At 42.6% G+C, this 18,461-nt stretch overlaps 1 protein-coding gene across 6 annotated transcripts in view; it reads right to left on the minus strand.

The window, feature by feature from the left end:
* The window catches only part of LOC111156404 (HECT domain E3 ubiquitin protein ligase 4), a 183,678-nt gene that overhangs the window by 99,555 nt on the left and 65,662 nt on the right, over positions 1–18,461 (minus strand). For all 6 annotated transcript variants that reach the window (XM_022517273.1, XM_022517269.1, XM_022517271.1 and 3 more), the window contains exons 7-9: positions 18,024–18,194; positions 4,316–4,508; positions 675–833 (exon numbers count right to left, since the gene is read on the minus strand). In XM_022517273.1, the coding sequence (XP_022372981.1) occupies positions 675–833; positions 4,316–4,508; positions 18,024–18,194 (523 nt within the window). The remainder of the gene's footprint in view (positions 1–674; positions 834–4,315; positions 4,509–18,023; positions 18,195–18,461) is intronic.

An 18,461-nucleotide genomic window follows, 5' to 3' on the forward strand; every position in this document is an offset into this window, starting at 1 on the left:
CATATGATCCCCAAACAACAGTGTGAGATACTACTTTTATCTTTGCAGGTGGGAAAACTGAGGCTCGGAGGGGTATACTTAATTAACATTTCTTTCTGAATTGGACCTTTTTTGCTTCACATTTTGTTTATGTGTCCTAAAATGAAGGCATTTTACATACTTTATCTATTTTCAAAGATTTTATTTATTTGACAGAGAGAGACACACCGAGAGAGGGAACACAAGCAGGGGGAGTGGGAGAGGGTGAAGCAGGCTTCCCGCTGAGCAGGGAGCCCAATGCAGGGCTCAATCCCAGGACCCTGGGATCATAACCTGAGTGGAAGGCAGACGCTTAACGACTGAGCCACCCAGGTGCCCCTCATATACTTTATTTAATAGCTTTGGAATTCTATTCATAGTGGGTCAAGCTCTCGCTGTGTCATCAAATATGGCAAAAGAGTATTTCCTAAAATTGTCTTGAACACACAGGATGATGGCTTTCAGAAGTGTACTACTGTATCATCTACAAAAATTATAGTTTTAATTCCCCTAACCCATAACTATATCGATAAGTTTTGTTGTTTTCAACAAGCCACTGCAAACAACAGAGGAAGTTTAACATCATTAATAGGAGAGCCTTAAATTGCAAAGTTAGAGATAAATTGGGCAAAGTGCCACAAATAAGACACACTTACTTTTTAGAGATGACAAACCACTTGTTCCCCCAAAAAGAGAACGGGTGGCAGAGCTGCCTGACCCCCCCGGGGGTGGGACCAGCATCACCAAGTATGTACCACAGGTATAGATGGGTGTTTTCCGAAGCATTTTCAGAGGCAGGCCACAGCTAGTATTTGCTGGGGAAAGGAATGGAAACAGCGGTAAGTGTTTGACACCAGATTAATTTGATTGCCAAAACAGATTACAGTAGGATGAAGGGGCCCCATGTCCAAACAAGAATATGCCCAGATTTGGAAACTACAGCAACAAGTGGTAATCTAAGGAAAAATAATGATCTTCTGGCCCAGTCTCCTGGCCCCAAGCCCCCTATTTCATGAGCTGAACACTTTTTTTTTTTTAATTTTATTTATTTATTTGACAGAGAGAGATAGCACAAGTAGGTGGAGAGGCAGGCAGAGAGACAGAGGGGGAAGCAGGCTCCCCACTGAGCAGAGAGCCTGATGCGGGGCTCAATCCCAGGACACTGGGATCATGATCTGAGCCGAAGACAGAGGCTTTAACCCACTGAGCCACACAGGCGCCCCGAGCTGAACATTTCTAAAAGGTGTTCCCAATACCCAATATGCCTTTATGTCTCAAAATTTCGCTCAAAAGAATGAATCCTCGCATGGACTAGATCTCAGAATGAAAGAAGAATCCTGCTGTTTGTGCTTCCCAGAAACTGCACTCCAACAGACATCTTTTCATTTTATACAGAACAAATTCTTAACAGGTTTGGCTTATTACGTTCATTACAAACAGCTCTGAACATGAAATCAGCCTGAAATTTCAATCTATAACTAATTAATAAGAATAAAACCTTTCACAGTATCTACACAGGATAATTTTACATCTGCGTGATTTATGAACCCCTTACATATGTTATATATTTATAACATATATAATTTATATTAAATATATAACATATATATTTAGGGTCAGTGACAAACTAAGTTATGATTTCTAACCAAGAGGTACAAAATGCATGCTAATCTCTCTTTGTCACTGGCAGATCTGAAAATGCATATTTAAGGATTTCCTACCTATTACTCTAGTGAGGACTGATAATGGCAACAGAAAGTCAATTGGAATGTTTTACCTAAGAAGCTGTCAGGGTATAAAACAGAATTGCCCAGATAGACGTAAAATTGCCTTTAGATGGTTTAGAAAAATGAGAAAAGCGAACCCTAATCTGTCGGATACTTGTTTTGAACACCTGTGCTTCTAAACAGCTCCACTTAAAACTCCAAATCCTCAACAAGTATATTCTTCATTCAGGGGCATACATTACCCCACAGGTAGGAAACCCAAAAGGGGCAATGATTGGGAAATTAGCAACTTTGTGAGCATAACATTTTTACCAGGATGTTTTAATAGACGTCATATTAACATGGTAACAGGTATTAGTTTATCCCAGAATAAAACATCCTAGACCCTTTGAATGCCGAACTGTCAAAAGTCACTTCGTCTAATAACTGGTGAATTTTTATGCAGCAACATCATGTCACTGAATGTGCAGAGAATGAATATGAAAGTATGAGCTCACATGTTTTGAATACAATATCAGTTTTCACAGTTTTCTAAATATACCCTTGCCTTCTGAGTTCTGTCTGATTTCGCCCATATTTCCTTCTCTAACAAAGATTCCTTTAGTACTTCTATTGTTCAGGGTAGGATTCAGTTTTCTCCCAAGGGAAAAACCCAGAACAAGCCCTTGGCTTGTCAGGAAGCTGTTTATTTTGGTAAAAGGACCATTCTCTACAAAGTATTTCTACCATTCAAATTATCCATAGACCCAAGTTATGACAATTATTAATAATTTCCTCACTTATATTTGATATAATAGAGACCCATGAAAATAAAATTCTATCCTTAAGTTCTAATATGAACCAGTAAGTACTTAATTTGATAGCCTCATAATGAATTAATCAAATATTTTCTCTTCCCAACATTTCAGTATGTGAAAGGATTAAAGCATAAAATTGCATTAAATTCATTAAACATTAATTCAGACGCATTTTTCTATATACGGTATATTTTCTAGCCTTATCTTTTACTACAGTCCATGATTTGTTATAGAGTCACATAGTTGGTATAATTTGCAAATTCATCAAGAAGAATGGTTCTTGGGGCGCCTGGGTGATTCAGTGGGTTAGGGCCTCTGCCTTTGGCTCGGATCTTGATCCCAGGAGCCCCGCATTGGGCTCTCTGCTTAGCAGGGAGCCTGCTTCCTCCTCTCCCTCTGCCTGCCTCTCTGCCTACTTGTGATCTCTGTCAAATAAATAAATAAAATCTTAAAAAAAAAAAAAAAAAAAGAAGAATGGTTCTTAACCTTGTTTTGGCCATATAGATGGCCTTGAAAGTCTGGTGAAAATCAGGATGGATACACTTAAGATGTAGAAAGCTTTGGGCAGTGTGTTCATGAGCCTCTTAAGGCTTATCTCAGTTGAGAACTCTTGCTTTTGAAGTACAGAACAGTATGCTTTGTAGGCTTTTTTTAATTAAAAAAAAAGGAGGAAAATAAGAACACATAAGTTTGTCTTTAATTGTATTTGCATAAAGAAATTCTGTAAGGTTAAATAAAAACTAAAAAATACAGTTACCTACAGGAGGCAGCGCAGGGGCAAAAATGTATAACATGCCGAGATGTGAGACTAAGATTTCTTTGTACATACTTTTCTATATTGCTTCTACTTTCAAACTCTATAAACGCATTATCTATTTAAAATATTAAAGTGCAAATACTACGTGATAAATTCTACAAAAAGCAACCTCCGTTGTGGAAGGTTTGCCTCTTATTTGCTTGGCCAAGATTGTATTTAGTGAAGACAATGCTAAACATGATTTTTTTTACATTTATGAAGTATACGTTAAACATGAAATCAATTTACATTAATGATAAGGTATTTACAGTTAAAGACAGGACTGTTTTGAATTATTATAGATTCATGCCAATTCATGTCTATAGCCAACATATAATGGTTTGGAATTAAAAAAAAAAAAAAAAAAAAAAGGATGGCCTGGAAATAAAAAGGCGAAGTACATAAAGGCAAGTGCTTTATATGGCACACCATGAGCACTTAATAAACTGTGCTGTCCAAGGGACGCCTGCCTAGCTCAGTCAGAGGAGCATGCGTTCTTGGTCTTGAAGTTGTGAGTTCAAGCCCCACACTGGGAGTAGAGATTACTAAAAATAAGTACGCTTTAAAAAAAAAAAAAGAAAAAAGTACTGCCCGAATTCCAGAGGCAGCTCTCACTAACCACAAGCTGAATGTCCCATGAACAGGCTTGATACTCTGTACAGTACCATGGTGCAGACCTATCATCACATGTTTGCCCAAACCCACAGAATCCGCACCACCAAGGGTATACTCTGGACTTCGCGTGATCATGTCAGGTCAATACAGGTTCACCAACTGCAACAAATATACCATGTCTAGGTAAGGGGGGAGAACTGCGCATGTGTGGGGTCAGGAGGTTTATGGGAAATTTCTCTACCTTCCTCTCCGTTTTGCTATGGACCTAAAACTGCTCTAGAAAATGAAGTCTTAAAAGATATATATGTAGCTGAGTGGAGCTACACAAGGTAAACAGATACAGTGAGCGAAGGTCAGCGCACCTGCTTGGTCTTCTTTCAGTGTGTTGGAGATGGTGGAGCCAGTAAGGGCAGCCAGCGTCGCGGACGGGGACGCTCGGTAGCGTGAAAGTCTGCTCAGAAGCATCTCATTAATGCTTTTTGCAGATTCGCCCTCTTTTCTCATCAGAATTGTGCGTTCCTGAAGCGGGTTGGCTACAAATACACCATTTTCAACCTGGTGGTTAAAGAAAAAGAGGTCATCCTTCAGTGATACTGGTTTCTACCAAGTCCGCAGATTTCTACTCAAAAATGGTATCATTGTGATCTGGTTGCTCAAAAGCTTTTCCAAAAACTGCCCCTGAGTAGATGTACACCTCAAAACTTAAGTGTTCTATAGAAACTACTGAGAACAGGGATGCCTGGGTGGCTCAGTGGGTTAGGGCCTCTGCCTTTGGCTCAGGTCGTGATTCCAGGGTCCTGGGATCGAGCCCCGCATTGGGCTCTCTGCTCAGTGGGGACCCTGCCTCCCCCCTCTTTTTCTGCCTGCCTCTCTGCCTACTTGTGATCTCTGTCAAATAAATAAATAAAATCTTAAAAAAAAAAAAAAAAAAAAAACTACTGAGAACAGGGGCACCTGGGCAGCAGGCGCGGTGGGTTAATTAAGCCTCTGCCTTTGGCTAAGGTCATGATCCCAGGGTCCTGGGATTCAGCCCCACATCAGGCTCTCTGCTCAGTGGGGAGCCTGCTTCCCCCTCTCTCTCTGCCTGCCTCTCTGCCTCCTTGTGACCTTTGTCAAATAAATAAATAAAATCTTTAAAGAAACAAACAACTGAGAACAAAAGAAAGGCAAGGTAAGTTTGAGCTTTCATTTTTCCTAACAACAGAGATTCTAAAAGCAGTGAGCCATGTTTTATTTTTTTAATTTTAAATTTTTCTCTTTTTTTAGTGAGCCAAGTTTAAGAGGTTCTACAAAAGGCAGTTGATTAAAATTCCCTATATTGAATTCTACAGGCAGCTCTCCCTAATTACAAGCTTCTGACAGGTACAAGTAAGATGAGAGAAAAACAAATCAATCCATTTCTAATTTACTATTAAGTACAACTAGGAAGATAATGTCTTCTTGAAATATAATTAGTGGCTAAAATCCAAATTCTGTACTGACAGCAGCTGACATTAGCCCCAGCTGCTTGGGCGCTGGCGCAGCCATCCTGGAGAAAGGCAGACTTTGTCTGCTACAAATACATGCCAGCAACAGCTGGATCCTTGCTGCGGCTCAGCAGTTCTTCCTTCAACACTTGATTCGCCAACACAATCTCTGCAGTGGGGATTCCAAAATTCCTTCAATTTCAAGCTTGACTTTCAGCAGAGTACCTAGCTGGCTTTCCTGCTGAAAAGATCCAGACCACTTCCTGGAGGCTGCTCCCACCCATCTCTCTTCCAACTCAAGTATCTGTACCCAGCCTCATTTATCCTTCTTTTCCTCTGAATTCAGAGGAAGAAGTGCATTCGCCTCCTGCAGTTTAAGGTTAACTCTTCCGATTCTGCCTCCTAACTGCTCCCTTAATTAACTCCCTTCTGCCCTGTTATCGTCAGTCTCCCTAATGTCTTCCTTCTTGCTGGTTTCAAGTATACACAGACCTTAAACAAGACCTTGGCGGCCCACTCAAGCACCCTCCCTTTTCTCCACTTCCATTCACTGGTGAACATCGCAAATTACATCTCATGCTTCTGCATCTCCCTGTCCCCTTCTAAACCCAAGCTCCTGGATCTGGCAGAGGCCCCAGAGACCGATGCCACTAGCAAAGGAAAATGGGACCGGCCTGCTGCTCCGGGCTAGAGAGACAAGAGGGGATGCGAGGGCAGAGAGGCAAGGCTTAACAGAAGCAAAAAAAAGCAAAGGAGTCCAAAGTGAAAGGTTGGTAACAGAGAAGAAGAAAAAGCAAGCAAATTCAGAAGCACAGCCAGGAAAGGTCCCAGAGAGGGCTGCACAGAGTTGGGGAGACCTTTAGGACACATTCATAAGCGATGAGAGAAAGGATTTCTTGGAGAGTCCAAAAATTCTACTTCTATTTCCTTGCCCCTTCTTCTTCCCCTTTAGAGGGCTTAACTCCACCTCCTCCAACAAGTGGACATGCGTGATGGTCCACATAGAACCTGAAACTAAAACCTTCTACCTCTTCCTTATCTTCCATGTGGGCTCTACTATGTTTGCCAGGCTTCTTGGGGCTCTCTTTCCACAGTTTTGGTAGAACACAATCCTGGTTTGGGTCTTTTTAATATGAACACTGACCTCTGTGTAAGGTACTCTGTTAGTGAGCTGAACTAACACAGTCCCTGCCCTCCTTGCTCTCGTATTTTTTGGTTCCACAGTCTCCACTTGCTTACACAGAAGACTGCCTGGGATAAGACTCAGCCTCTGGTGTCTAAGACCTCTGCCTGGAACAATCTGTCCCCCGGTCTTCCCGTGGCTGGCTCTTTCCACTCATTCAGGTCTCAGGCAGAATATCACCTCCTCAAAGAGACCTTCCGGACTACCAATCCAAAGGAGAGTCTCCTCCACCCTTTCCCAGGCCACAGCACATCACCCTGTCCTGTTACCCACACAGCACTTGCGGCTCTCTGAAGTTATCTTATTCATTCATTTATTGTTTGCTCTACCTCCCCCACCCCGACGGAATGCCGGCTCCCAAAAACAGGGATTCTGCCTGCATCGTTCACCAAAAACATCTTCGGCTCTCAAGGGACAGCAGTAAATACTTGATGCCTGACTGAATAAACAAACCAGCGTCCTCACTTGAATCCAATCCCACCTCTTTGTGGTGTGACTCCCACGTTCCTATAAACAGACACGTCCTTGCTACTGAGATCCAGTCCCACCCTCTCTGACTGCCTCCCACTCCCCGGCATTTCCTCTCAAATAGCCTACTGTCGCCTAAAATGTAACACAGCCACATCGTTCTCCCCCACCCTCCGGCTAGAGCAACCTTTACCAAGCAGAGCTCTATTTATGTCCCACAACTCTAAGAAGAACCCTTCAAAGGCATCCAAGATAAAAATCAATCACTCTAAGCTTGGCGTTCAAAAGCATTACCCAATCCGCCCCATGAGAAAAATCAATGGAGACCTTCAAAAAAAAAAACGATGCTATTGTGTTCAAGTACTTTGAAAATACCGAGCAGCTGGCAGAGCACCTGGGGCAGCAAAGAGGGCTGCAGTTTGGTGCAGAGTGGTAAATCTGGGAACCTCTACTTGGCAGAGAAGCTCTTCAGGATTGCAGAGCTACTGATCTAGAAAGGAGGGAAAGAGCCCAAGAGGAGTCAGCAGCAGTGAGTTTGTAGTGCCTAGAAGCTTCCCTCCTGGAAGCCTCCCGGCAGAGGCCACCATCCTCCTAAGCCTGAGGACTGAACCAGCCTCTTATGTGGCCTCCCATCTCCACCTGGACACCCTCATGCTCTCCTCTCTGCACACCAGCCAATGATCATTCACCAACGTAAACGAAACCATGGCCTTCTGGTCTCAGAACCCTGCAGTAGCCTCCCAACACACTTAAAATAAAACCCAAACTACTATGAAGGCCCATATGGTCCATCCTCCACCGACTTCCCAGCCCCGCCTGCTTCTGTTCACCCTTCCTCACTACGCTCTAGGCCACGCTGCCCTTCTGTCACATCTCCAAAGTGCCACGCTTCCTCCTAACTCCAGGCCTTGTGACTTGCTGTTCCCCCTTCCTGGATTCAACAACTATTCCAGTTTGCTCAGGCCTGTCCTGGTTTTAGCGCCAAGAGTCCCATGACCGGAGAAATCTCAGCCCCAGGCAAACTGGGATGCTTGGTCACCCTATCCATCAGGAGGGATGGTGCTTATCATTCAGGTCTCAGCTCCAGTGTCCTTCCTTAGAAAGACCGGATCTGCCAGGTGAACTAGAGTTGCTCCCCATCTCCCCCCCCAGTCACTGTCACCTCACCCTGTTTTATTTTCTCACCTCTTATTTATCACTAGCTGAAATGGTTTTGTTGTTTCTTACTATCTCCTCACCCTCCTGTGAGCTCCTTTAAAACAAAGGCCTGTTACCCTGCTACCCAGACAAAGCGTAGTAGTAGGTACTAGATGAATACCGATGAATGAAGGGCATCTCAGTCATCCAGATCATAATTTAAAGGAAATAATAAACCTGTGGGGAAAAGGGAAGGGACCTAGAGTGCCCATTACTATGCTGACCATATGTTTAGGAAGGGATATAAAGAGGACAAAATAGCAATAAAATGGTCACTGAATCTCTCTGAAGAACAGTGGTTTATGGAGAGTGTGTACATGTGGGGCAGGAAGACCTCAGCACAAAACAGAAGATGTAAAAAATGTGCTCCAAAAAGGTAAGAAAGGAGTTATAGAAGATTCTGTTATTCCGTAGTCTTAAGGGCCAGAGTCTAAGTGTCTTAGAACTGCAAAAGCCGATGGCTCCAAGTGGCAGGCTAGGACACTGGTGGCTCCAGGGAATGATGCAGCCTGGAGTCATGCCCTCATTTAGTTTCCTGCACACTGACTCTGGCCTTGGCCACCAGAAAGCATTATGCAAGCAGAGGCTTAAGGAGCACTTGTGCTCTTGAAAAGCCGGAGAATGGGAGGCGGTCTTGACCATTACAGCCCCAGTCAAGCTCCAAGCTGAATAAAGCCGCAGGGGTGACCTCAGCTTCCCCACGCAGAGAAGGACCACGACCCAACTGCGCCCCACCAACCTCTAAATCATTACTGCTAGCAGTCAATTTTGGGCTTGTTTGTTGAGCAGTTAATTGAAATACCCCCAAAGTCAGAGATTGTTCCATATTAATAATTTGTTAGATAGAACATTCTCTATATTCCCTTTTTTACGTTGTTCTAATTATATTCCTATAGTCTACCTTATGTCATGATTACTTATCTACTCCATTCTGAGTAGAATCAGAACTCATTTTGAGAGACCAGCACAGCCAGGGAGATTCTGCTCTGATTACCTATGCATTTTAGCCAGCCCTCAATCTTTTAGTTTTCCCTCGAGGCTAAATACCAGTACACCTATTTTGGAGATCAGACTTAGGATTTTTCATAAGAAATGACAACGGAAGAAGCTGGTGATATTTGAGGTGCCAAAAATAGGTTTTTAGTTATTTAATTTCTGCGAGCACCTGGGTGGCTCAGTTGGTCAAGTGCTCAACTCCTGATTTCAGCTCACGTCATGTAGGGTCATGAGATCAAACTCTGTGTGGGGCTCTATGCTGGGCATGGACTCTGCTTAATAGTCTCTCTCTCCCCCCCCCCCCCATCCTGCACTCACGTTCGCACCTTCTCAAAAAAATACAGATTTGTCTCCTAATTATAAAACTAAAAATGGTCTCTTCTATAGCCGTTTAGTTGCTTTACGAATCTTTAAATCTTGCTTTATTCTTGACCCAAAAGTTGCCATGAACTGTTAAAATCAGAGCCTGCTCAAAACTCTGAAGAGCTCCTCATGTCCCCTCTAATAAAATCCAAATACCTTTACAAGGCCCTACATGAAATGGTCCCAGCTACCTATCTGACCTTACCCATCACCACCCTCTCACTACTCACTTGCATGAGGTACAGAAATGTGTATAACATATGACTCTTGATCTCAGGGTTGTGAGTTCAAGCCCCACACTGGGCACCTGGCTGGCTCAGTTGGTAGGGCATGCAACTTGTGATTTCGGGGTTTTGAGTTCAAACCCCACGCTGGCACAGAGCTTACTTTAAAAAAAAAAGTATAACAAATTAGCATGTGTGTAAAGACAGAAAAGGAAAAAATATGCATATGTATTTGTACATGCTCATATTAGGAAGAATACAGAAAAACATGTTAACATTATTTGCCTCTAGGGAGGGAAGAAAATGAATTAGAAGGCAGGTAGGTGGGAGACTTTTGTATCATTTGAATTTTTAGAACTATATAAATAGACTATTTTTAAAAGTATTCAAAACAAGGTAACCATCACTAAATTTGGAGAGAAATTTATCAGCACTCCCAAGTTTCTGGGTGAAATCATAATTCATAGTAAACCTAATTCTTTCCAATAATTACCATTAGCCACATCTAAGCAGCAAATATTTATACTATTTAGAAACCAAAATTTCCATGAATCAGAAAAATAAAGAATTTTAGTCTTCAGCCTTTTCAAAAACGAAACCCTACCATTTGTGACTACATGGATGGGCCTTGAGAGTATTATACTAAGTGAATAAATCTGACTGAGAAAGACTGTATGATCTCCCTTTGGAAGACAAAAAAAGGTCAAACTCACAGAAACAAAAAAATGTGGTTGCCGGAGGCTGTGGGGTGAGAGAGATGGGAAATGTTGGTCTAAGAGTACAAACTCTCAGAAAATGAGTAAGTTCTGGGGATCTAATGTACAGCATGGTGACTATAGCTAATCACAAAGTATACTTAGAAGTTATTAAGAGCATATCTTAAATGGTACCATACATGCACATAAATGTGGTAGACACACGACGTGATAGATATTAACTAACTTGAAACCGATAATCATTTCACAATATACACATATGGCACATCATCACCTTAAAAGTTTATTTTTTGTCAGTAATACCTCAATAAATGGGGGAGGGGGGGTTGAATAAACTTTTTTGGTTTGGTTTGGCCAAGGCAGTTCATCAGAGGGCTATGGCTATGTCAGTTTTGAAGATGACTTTATTATCTGTTCAATAACTTAAATTTTTAAAAACAAAGTTAAAAATACTTCAACAATCCCCACAGTCTACTCTATTACCTCCGGCTTCTTTCTCTTTTTTTCATGATAAACCTCTGGAGAGAATTAGCTGTTCTTCTCATCTTACCCTCTTCACCACAATCGACGACTACCTGCCTTTACCCCTCCGAGTCCCCACACTGCTCTTGCTGAGGCTACTACCCATGGCCTCCATATTCTCCAAATAACGACCTCTTTCAACTTCAATGGTGACTTCTCAACACAATTCAATGCTATTAACCAAGTTCTTCTTTTTATAAAAATTTACTCGAGGGTGCTCGGCTGGCCCAGTTGGTGGAGCATGCGATTTTTTTTTTTTTTTTTTAAGATTTTATTTGTCAGAGAGAGAGAGAGCACAGGCAGACAGAATGGCGGGCAGAGGCAGAGGGAGAAGCAGGCTCCCTGCTGAACAAGGAGCCCGATGTGAGACTCGAACCCAGGACGCTGGAATCATGACCTGAGCCGAAGGCAGCTGCTTAACCAACTGAGCCACCCAGGTGTCCCAGAGCATGCGATTCTTTTTTTTTTTTTTTTTTTTAAAGATTTTATTTATTTATTTGACAGAGAGATCACAAGCAGGCAGAGAGGCAGGCAGAGAGAGAGGAGGAAAGGAAACAGGCTCCCCTAGAGAGCAGAGAGCCCGATGCGGGGCTCGATCCCAGGACTCTTGAGATCATGACCTGAGCCGAAGGCAGCGGCTCAACCCACTGAGCCACCCAGGAGCCCCGAGCATGAGATTCTTGATCTTGGGGTCAGGGGTCTGAGCCCCACACTGACAAAGATTACTAAAAATTCACTTAAAATTTTTAAGCCCATTTTTAAACTTTTAAAACAAAAAGATGATGGAAAGCAAGCCTTGCTAGAGGTAACCCTTTTTTTTTTTTTTTTAAAGAATTTTTAGAGAGAGAGAGCATCAGCAGAGAAAGGGGCAGCGGTATCTGAAGGGAGGGAGAAGGAGAGGGAGGGAGGGAGAAGGAGAGGGACAGGCAGACTCCCCACTGAATGGGGATCCCAACATGGGACTCAATCCCAGGACCATGACCCAAGGGGAAGTCAGATACTTAACCAACTGAGCTACGCAGGTGCCCTGAGGCAACCAATTTCTGAAGCTTCCATTCATCCAACGAATATTTTGTAAACACCTACTGTGTGCCAAGCATTGTTCCAGGTGCTGGCGACACAGCAGTCAACAAGAGATCCAAATCACTGCCTACCTGGGGCTGACATTCTAGGCCAAGGAGATAGTCAACAGACAAGTAAATAAATGGATAGTAATGAGTCATAAAGAAAAACAAAGCAGGGTAAAAGGGATAAGAAAGGATAGGATTTAATTTCATATAAAATATTTTACTTAGAGAGATCGGCTCACTCATGAGAGTGGCGGGGGCGGGGGAGCAGAGGGAGAGGGAATCTCAGGCAGACTCCGCACTCTGCGTGCAGGGTCCAGCATGGGGCTTGAGCCCATGACCCAGAGTACATGACCTGAGCTGAAATCATGAGTCAGTCACTTAACCAACTGAGCCACCCAGGTGCCCCACATATAAAATGTTTTCTATAGAATGGTTAAGGAAGGTCTTTTTAATAAGGTGCTTATTGGAGCAGAGATCTAAAACGTGAAAACAAGCCTCATGGTTATCTGTGAGAGGAAAGCACGACAGCCCCGAGGTGGGAGTGCACTTGGTGTGTTTGAGGGTGAGCAAGGAGGCCGGCTGTGGCTAGAGCAGTGTGAGAGACGGAGGGCTTTAGGTGCAGACAATAGCAGGTGAAGGAGGACCCACTTGGAGGTTGAGCAGACAGCATTTGCTGACTATAGATGGAGTTCGGGAGGGAAAAGAGGATTCAAGTGTAACACTAAAGGTCTCTGGCCAGCAGTGGAAGGACACAGACACCATCAACTGAGAAGAGAAAGCCAGGAAGAGAAGCTCTGGGATAAAATCAGGAGTATGGCTGGGGGCATATTTAGCTTGCAGTGATGATCAGACTTCCAACTGGAAAAGTCTCCTACCCTGTGCATATAAATATCACACCCACATCGGTATGCAGCCAGAGCTCTGGGGACAGGTTCTGGCTGAGCAGATTTGAGCACTGTCAGTACACTGAGGTACACCCATTGAAGCTCCATGACAGTAGGAGACCAGCCAGAGGGTAAGAGCAGACAGCGATGGAAGGCATCCTGGAAACAGGTCCCGAAGCACATAATTGTTGAGAGGTAGGGAAGACGGGGCTGAGCAGGAACAACCAGTAGCAGGAAAGTCCTAGGAGAGGTCCCACAAGCCAAGTGAAACCGTTTCAGGAATGGGGGAGTGATAAACCACATTAAATACTGCTAAAAGGTCAAGTAAAAAGACAAGGAAGTTGACCTTGAACTCGGTAAGGTCCAAGTCCCTGGCAAATGTGGAAGAGCTAGCTGTTCTGGTGGTGAGGGAGGAGGATACAAGACTGACTAGAGCAGGCTCAAGACTGAATGGAAGGAAAGAACATAAAAACAGTAAGAATAAACTGTTTTCAAATGCAGGGCTGTAAAGGGAAGCCAAAGATAGGAGAGTGGAGGTGGGTATGGGTCAAGGGAGTTGTTTTTGTTGTTTTTCTTTCCCTACAAGACAGGATATCCTCTAATGTATTTGTATGCTGGGGTGAATGATCCACGGAGAGGAAAGCCGTTAATACAGGAGGACAACTGCAGAAGGAATCCACCCCCCCAACTTTTATTACACAGCAGGTAGTGTGAATATAGTATTCTGAACCTACCTTTCTGCACTCAACAACGTAACTTGGCAATTCTTCTAGCTGGCCTATGCAGATCCGCCTCATACTTCCTAATGGCTACACAGGGTTCCATCCCATAGACGTACCAAAGGCAATAAGCCAGAGATCCGTGTTTAGCATTTTAGAAGCTGCTAAACCAGCGGCTAGTGTTGCTTAATTTTTTTTTTAAGATTTTATTTATTTATTTGACAGACAGAGATCACAAGTAGGCAGAGAGGCAGGCAGAGAGAGAGAGAAGAGGAAGCAGGATCCCCGCTGCGCAGAGAGCCCGATGCGGGGCTTGATCCCAGGACCCTGAGATCATGACCTGAGCCGAAGGCAGAGGCTTTAAGCCACTGAGCCACCCAGGCGCCCCTAGTGTTGCTTAATTTACTTGATCAAAACTTTCGAACATATAACAGAGAACAGTCTAATGAACCTCCTTCAGGATTCAGCTAGGACCCAGATACTGCCACAGCGGTTTGATCTACCACTTTTTTCGCTCAAGCATTTGAAAGCAGATCTCAGACATGGAATTCTACTTCTGAATACTTTGCTACACATCTCTAAAAATGTGGACGTTTTTATAGAGCCACGATTCACATACTTCAAAAAAGTTAAACTCTTGGTTTCATTTAATATTCAAATTCTAAAGTCTCTAAAATATTTTTTAATGGTTTGATACAGACTCCAAAAAGGATTCAAAGGTTGTTCCTTTAATCTAACACAGGTTCCTTCAGCCCCAACTTTTCATTCAGTGCCACTGACAGAGGCTATTTTAGTTTTCTGTTTCCTCCAGGGCAGGTATGGGCTTTTGATTGTACAAGTATAGATCTAAAAATATCTTTGTTGTCTTCCCACTTGAGGGACCTTTTGCATGACTAACTTCTGGGCTGCAAATCAGTTTCCCTCAGAATTTTGAGAGAACTACTCGGTTTTTATGTCTGATAATGCTACTGAATAGGAGGGGGCTTTCCTTATTCCTCATTTGTACAGGATTTTATCTCTAGAAGCTTCAGAACCTTCTCTTTACCCCCGATCATCTGAAATTTCAGGATGATATGCCACCATGTGGGAATTTTTTGTTCACTGTGTCAGAGACCAGTTAATCTAGACACCAGGGTCCTTTCGCCTGACGTTTCTCTTGTATTCCCTCTTTGATCGTGCAGTCCTCTTTGTTTTCTGTTCTCTTTTTGGAATGCCTATTACTAGGACTTTAGAGGGATTGCTCTTTTTTTTTTTTTTTTTTTTAATCTCTTCTCCCGTATTTACTGTTCTTTATTCTGTCCTGCTTTCTGGGAGATTTCTTATTTTTAACCCCTTTATTTTTTCAATGTTGACAACCCTAGTCTTCATTTCCAGGAGCTCTTGCTGATTCTCTGGTCTTTTCTCCCGACCTCTTGTGTTGTATGAGTGCAAGATCTTCTCAATGTCCACAGAGTTAGTGTTTAGAAAGTTTTATTCTACTGCTATTGGCTCTTTTTCTGATTTTTAATTTTCATAGTGGAGGCTTTCCTCATTGGTCTAGAGATCCTAGGTTGTCTAAATTTTTAATAAGGTACTTTTTAAATGTGCACAAAAGAATAACAAGCTCCCCCATGGGGCCATCACCTGGCTTCAATAATTTAAAAAAATGTTGGCATTTTTTTCTTCCCCTCTACACATACCTCTCCAAAGTTAGGGGTTTTGTTGGGTTGGGGTTTGGTTTTGTCTTGTTTCTGGGTTGTATGGATTTGGAGGGGTTTGTTTTTTGTTTTGTTTTGGTATCTGCTCTTTTTAAAACTAATCAGCACTAAGCAGCAATGCTGTGCACATGGCTGAGGCTTGCTTATTGGAGAACTCACTTGTGGGTGATTCACTAGGGCAGCAAGCCTTTTCCTTAAATGAACCCCAATGTCCGTACATGGAGATCTTTTTTCCAGAGTCAGTTTCTTCAGAAAATAAAGTCCAGTCTTTCACCCAGGCAGCCAGAGTACAAACATGAACACCAGCAAAGGGGAGCACAGCTCCTTTTATTAACTTTCAGCCTGTTGGCCTCGCACCATGGCTCTACTCACACCTCACGCCTCCAATTCCCATGACGCTCTACGGTTGGCAGGGGTGACTCCTCTCTCTTCCTCTTGGTTTTCCCCTAAACATACACCCACTTCAAGTCTAGGCTTGCCCCCACTGAGGAACAGGAAGGGATACTATCTCCAGCTCCTAAAGAAGAGGAATGGGAGATGCAGAAACATCTCGAGCTGAGGAACAAGAAATACAGGTTTCACTGCAAGTTACAAAGATAACCAAAAGAGGAATTAAAATAAATAGATTATGAGGAAGAAGAAAAGAGTAGGAACTGGACCAAATCCTTGTCTATTGCAGGGAGGAAAATAACAGAAATATATGATGCACATAAATCAAAAACCAGCAATATAGTTTTTTACTTATAGAAATGAAGGCAACCACCAGAAGAAGGAAAAGTGGAAACCATGAAAGTGAGCACCTACAAGAAGCAGCCAGAGGCCAGATGAGGGACTCTCACTTTTCCTGAGGAGCCTGGATGTGCTACCTAAAGCTTTGGTCCATATTCATGTATTTCTTTGATACGGTTTTTTCTTTTAACTTAACAGTAGCATTATCAGAGAAAGGGGAAATTCTTTAATGTTTTCCCATTATACTTAGGATAAAGACCTAGATCATTTAGCCAGCTGGTAAGTCTGTTAAAAACCACCACAACAAAAAGCTCTTCTGACAATCATGAACACATGTTCAAGTAGCACAATCTCTAGCAGACCAATTCAAAGACTCACTGTGGCTGGAACATCTTATAAAAAAGATGATGATTAAACGGAGAAACCAGATAGAAACAGAAGAGAATGTACTTTATGATACTAGACTCCTGACTGATAATTAGCTGGCGGATAGGGGACAGGTTTCCCAGAAGAAGTTTAAATCCTACTAAAATCTATTCAAAAATTACTTCAGTGTTATATTTATTTTTTCCAGGAATGTGAATTTCTTCCCAGAAGGAGGCTGTAAATTACATCATTAAAAAAGGTTTTGTCACACATTGGCTTGGGGCATCTTTTTCTTTTATAGGTCTTCAGCAATGGAAATGTTCTAGATCTTTGATGTTTAATACAGAAGCCAGTCACCTGTGGCTACTGAGCACCTGAAGCTGGCTATTGCGAGTGAACAACTAAAGTTTTAATTTTGTTTAATTCTAATTTAAATTTAAATAGCCACATGTGGCTACAGCCTGCCACAGCAGACAAGTACAATTCTAGACCACCAGGACTCCTACTCTTTTCTTATACTAAGCTCTCTCCTGTGCATTCTAGCCACTCTGGCCACTGTCATTTCCTAAAACACACACGTTTGCTCCTGTCACAGGGCCTTTGCACCTATGGCCTCTTCTCCCTAGAATGTTCTACTCTCTCCTATTCCCCAACTTCTTCACTGGTTAACTACTGCTTTTCCTTCGCTACCCAAAATTATCTTATCTGCTGGTTTGATCACTTCTTGATTTTTTCCTCACTCCACCACTACCACCTGAACCCACCCACCAGGCGGAATACAAGCTCCATTGGAGCAAGGTTCCTGTTCAGCTTGCCCATCACTGTATTCCAACCACCTAAAGACAATGCTGTCTGACTCACAGTGCATAGTGTCTACTGAACAAACGCCTTCTCATGATTTTAATTGTCTCACAGAGACTCCCAGTATCTACTGTGATCCCAGTCTTGCCACTGCAATTTAGTTCCACATTTCCATCAAGCCCCATGACCATTTCTACTTAAAAATCCCACTGTCTGGGGCGCCTGGGTGGCTCAGTCGTTAGGCATCTGCCATTTGCTTGGATCCTGATCCCAGGGTCCTGGGATCGAGCCCCGCGTTGGGTTCTAAGCTCAGCGGGGAGTCTGCTTCTCCCTCTCCCACTCCCCGTACTTGTGTTCCCTCTCACTGTGTCTGTCAAATAAATAAAATCTAAAAAAAAAAAAAAAAAAAAAAAAATCCCACTGTCTACACATTAACTATTATTATCTGCATGCAGTTGCCAGATTAACCTTCAGAAAGCTTGGCTTTATCTGTGTCATAACTCCAAACAAAGAAACCTTGAAAGAAATCCAAAAGAAAAGCCATTTTAGAGGCAAGAGTAGACACACTGTACATGCTCCCAACTTTCTCAGGTCCTTTGTAAACCAATACAAAAAGAAACCAAAAGAAAATTTCTCTGCAAAGACACAAAATGAGCAAGTGAATCTTACCACAAGTTCGAAAATATCCATGAAGACAGAATGTCCCTTAGGGGTTTTCTCATTCAGACTGGCAGGGGACCAGATCCAATAGAAATAAGTACCATCTGAAGAAAGGTGTACAGTGCTCATGGTGCTGCCAATGGGGAGATGATTGGCTGGCATTGGCACCATCTGGCACACCTGGTCGTGAAAGGGAAGAAAACATCATTAGCATGACATACAACTTATTAATTCTATCAGTTCATCACTCATGCTATTAAGTCCAAGATCAGAATTCAATAGGCTTCCTGGTCAAAACTACTAGCTTTAAGAGATGAAAGTTACATGACAAAAATACAAAAATTCATTCAATGGGCCACGCAACAGACAAAAGAGGCTGAAGTATTAGAATCTGCTGAGCATGTGTTTTGTCAAATATTGAAAACAAAGCTTTAGAGAAATAGTCCT

Source organism: Enhydra lutris, unplaced genomic scaffold (genome assembly GCF_002288905.1).
Source record: "Enhydra lutris kenyoni isolate GAN:26980312 unplaced genomic scaffold, ASM228890v2 scaffoldscaffold46, whole genome shotgun sequence".
Classification (NCBI taxonomy): domain Eukaryota; kingdom Metazoa; phylum Chordata; class Mammalia; order Carnivora; family Mustelidae; genus Enhydra; species Enhydra lutris.